General features: G+C 33.0%; 1 protein-coding gene across 1 annotated transcript; it reads left to right on the top strand.

The window, feature by feature from the left end:
* Positions 1-506: 506 nt before the first annotated feature.
* On the top strand, positions 507-3,270 carry LOC109590387 (uncharacterized; the record flags this gene model as incomplete). Its single annotated transcript, XM_020006314.1, has 12 exons — positions 507-552; positions 605-883; positions 939-1,019; positions 1,070-1,096; positions 1,309-2,025; positions 2,080-2,103; positions 2,166-2,221; positions 2,598-2,690; positions 2,732-2,824; positions 2,868-2,969; positions 3,019-3,120; positions 3,163-3,270. Coding segments are annotated over exons 1-12 (1,728 nt in total), but the record flags the coding sequence as incomplete, so codon positions are not given.
* Between the last annotated feature and the right edge of the window lie 771 nt (positions 3,271-4,041).

Below are 4,041 nucleotides of genomic sequence, written 5' to 3' on the forward strand. Positions count from 1 at the left end.
CTCATCACATACCATATCCTTAGTAATATCTTCCTTAGTCTTCAGGCCTGAAGTATGCTTGTATCAGTGAAATTGTAATAGTATTAAGAAGATACAGTACCAATGCTGTAGCATACACTGGACTAGGACTAACATTATCATATCCAACAATGAATCCTATTATACTGGCAGTAATGTATGGAGACAGTGATACCAAGTGTGCTATAAGTAATGATCCTAATATCCCAATGAGATTACACACTTTGTGATTGTAAGCACTGTCACGCATCCTCTCCTGCTCATTGTTGAATGGATAAGAGCTTTTATTAGACTCCCTTCTTCTTTGTAAGAACTGTCTAGTGTGGATAAACGTTCATACAGAAATGATGATATTGCATTTGACTGAATAGCTACTGAGGCAGGTTTGCAATTTGATTTTTTTTTGCATTCATTTACGCCCACGCTATTTAAAGGGTGGTGCTAATAAACTAGCCCCACCTACATTCCAAGTAACTACTCCCCCTTAAATGGCTGAATCAGTTTTGGATCCTATTTTTATTGGAAGGACTTTAAGTGAGTGAATATTTACAATAGTTATTATTTTATTGTAATATCATTGCTGTAGACATTAGAGATCTTAATGAAGTGATTGCTTTACTTGAGAAACATCACTGCAGCAAGGCATCATATCATAAACTTGGTCTGCGTCTTAAATTGTCTCACAATACACTGGAGAAAGTAAAGAAAGACCATGGAGAAGTTGATCTTTGCTTTACAGAGTGTTTGGCTAGCTGGTTGCGTAAAGCTGATGGTGTGGAGACTCCAACAATAGATACACTGATAGCTGCTCTTAGAGGAATAGGAGAGAATGCTGTAGCTGATGGTATTAATGAAGAAAGACAAAGTGAGATATAAATCTATTGCTTTGTACCTAATGCTTTTTTATTGAATACTTTTAGTTCATAATTTGGCAAGAAGTGAAATTACTAGTATAAATCAAGACGACCCAACAGCCACATCTACATTGGAAATCAATGAAGGTAAATTTTAGACTTGGTTCGGTTTTTAATTTTTTTCTTTTCATCTTCAGATCGTTCACATGAACCAGTAGTTCTAGGTATGTTCTCAGTACTTGATGAAATTTAAATTTTAAATTATTACAGATACAATTTATAAAAGTTATAGATTATTTTGTTGCTTAAGACGTTACCATAGTTAGCATAACTATTTTGTGTACATAAGTCTAATAATTTTACCATTAAGTATTTTGGAGGATGTGTTTATAATGTCCATTGAAAATCTTTAATTTAATTTGTGCTCTTGTTTTAGGTGTGCATGATGTACATGAAATGGAAAATAGAATACATCGTCCTGAACTACATCTAATTGCTTCTTCTTTGCAACAGAAGTATTATGACTTGGTGGTGGATGTGAGACAGTCACTAATTCATCACAATGTTGATATCAAAGGGATTAAATTGCTCATTGAGTTATATTTGAAAGGAGAAACTCGAAATCATCCAGTGCTGAAAAAATATCTTGATCCTCTTCGGAAGATTCATGATTTCGATAGTTTGTTTCATTTCCTAATTGATAATCACTTCATTGGTTATCTCAACTATAATCTGTTGAAAAGAATATCAAAACATATTTCACAAGATGTTAGACTTATGAATCAAGTCGATGACTATGAAAAAAAGTATGCTGAGCTACTTAATGAAATTTTCTGCAATGATTTGGTACATTTGTTTAACGAATGGTCCCACCTTTCTCCCAATATTCCTATTGGTTTGCCTTGTATCTCTTTTCGTCTTGGTTCCCCTTGGTTCCATTCTAAATTTTACACCTGGTTCTCAACCTTTGGTGAATTTTCATGGTCATATTTTGCGTTTCTTAAACAGTTAAGAAGGAACTGTATTATCATCACTTATGCTATACTACCATGTGTTCTTGATGATGTCATGAGAGATCTCAAGGATCCAGTGATATTAAAGAAGCTAAAGGACAATGACGTTACTGTATTTGAATTACCACAAGAAGAGGAAGGTACATATAAGATAATGCAGTATATAAAATTATTTTTAGTTTTCTTTTTTACAGAAGATTTTGAGGGCAAGGAAGAAGGTACATGTGTACCTTTATATAGCTTTTATTACAATTATTTTTTATAATTGATGCTTCTTCAGTCATACAGACCACATTATCTGAGGGACACATTCCCACCACAAGTACTACTACTTTGGTATGTGTAGATGTAATTACTATTGTATAATGGAAAATTTTTGTTTTACGAAGCCATTCAAAAATAAATTTTGCAGCTTTAATTTTCTACAATTCAGCCATCTTGAACGTTATTAAATCAATTTTTGCAGATTTTATTTGTGAATTTCGAAAAAGCTGCAATATCCATGAAAATTTTGTGCCACAAAAATTTTTTGCTATGCAGTAGTACTGTCTATACTGAGTTATGGTATAAGAGGATTGCATAGCAAAATAGGTCATACAAGGAGACATACAGTATAGTAGGAATATTTGGTAGCATATAATATTGATGATTCCATTATTGCAATGTATTGGTAGACTTTATTGTGTAAATGAGAAATACCTTAATCTTTTAGACAAGTGAAGCTAATACTCAACAAGAAGTGTCTCTTTTTAAACAGAGGCCCGAGGTTGCATCAATTAGGAAAGAAGTTAAAAGCTCCAGTCTGGTATGAATATATATTACAGCTTTATGTAATTGCATATGTAGGACAGAGAATTGATGAGGTCTATAGAGTCTCATAGTAAACTTGAGGAGGTTATTGGTCTACTTGAAGCTGGAGCTGATCCTAATGTTACTAAGGTTTGTAGCTGTATGTACTGTAATTTTAAACTTATTATAATAGTATTCTGGTGGTCCTTCTGCTGTTATTATAGCCACCGAAAAGAATAACATTGGAATTGTTGAAGTGCTACTTGAAAAAGGAGCTGATCCTAATGTTACTGAGGTTTGTAGCTGTACATGTATCTACTGTAATTTTAAATTTGTTATAATAGTATTCTCGTGGTCCTACTGCTCTTATTAAAGCCATCAAGAAGAATAACACTGGAATGGTTGAAGTGCTACTGAAAAAAGGAGCTGATCCTAATGTTACTGAGGTTTGTAGTGTATATACTGTAATTTTAAGTTTGTTATATTAGTTTTTTGGTGGGCGTTTTGCTCTTATTATGGCCATGGAGAAGAATAATGTTGAAATTTTTAAAGTGCTACTTGAAAATGGAGCTGATCCTAATATTGGTTTTGATACTGTAAGTTGCCAGTGTTATGATACAGTTATAAGTAGCAGCAATTGGCAGCAGCCAATGCATGTACGTGTATGCATGCACAGTACATATAGGATTAGACTATTTCTGAAAAAGATTAAGCATGTTAGCTTTTTAACTAGAGGATTATTCAAATCAAACTATACATTCATGTACCATGCATGTAGGGTTGTTAATTTTTGAGGGTCCAATATTTTGCATTCTCTCCAAAATTTTTAGAACTAATATGTGACCATAATTGACAAAAGGTACCTTATGGTGGGTAGTGAAATGTGTCTTTATAGCCATAAAAATCCAACTCTCTGAGCTCCATTTATCATAAAATTACTCCACAGTGTGCAAAAAGTTACTATGTAACTTTTAGAAACAATGTTTGTGCAATGGAGCACTCATAGGTTGATATTTTTCATTATAATGATGAATTTTAAAATTCGCCATAAGGTACCTTTTGTCAATTATGGTCACATATTTGTGGGTACAAATACTGATGCATGGTATTTGGTAAGCTTCTACCAGGGATATAATAGACTAACGTAACCGGGATTGGTTACGGACCGGAAATCAATTATCAGACTCTGTTATTATTCATTAAATTAATGGCAGCAATCAATGGCATCTTAGCAAAATGGCTGAATGTAAATTGTTATAACTAAAAAACCAGCAACATGGAAAATACAAAAACAACTTTAAACAATGTAAAAACATGTAAAGGGTCTCTTTATTGTAGTTTCATAGCAATAGAATGTAGTCTATTCT

This window comes from Amphimedon queenslandica, unplaced genomic scaffold, assembly GCF_000090795.2.
Source record: "Amphimedon queenslandica unplaced genomic scaffold, v1.1 AMPQUscaffold_10102, whole genome shotgun sequence".
Taxonomy (NCBI): domain Eukaryota; kingdom Metazoa; phylum Porifera; class Demospongiae; order Haplosclerida; family Niphatidae; genus Amphimedon; species Amphimedon queenslandica.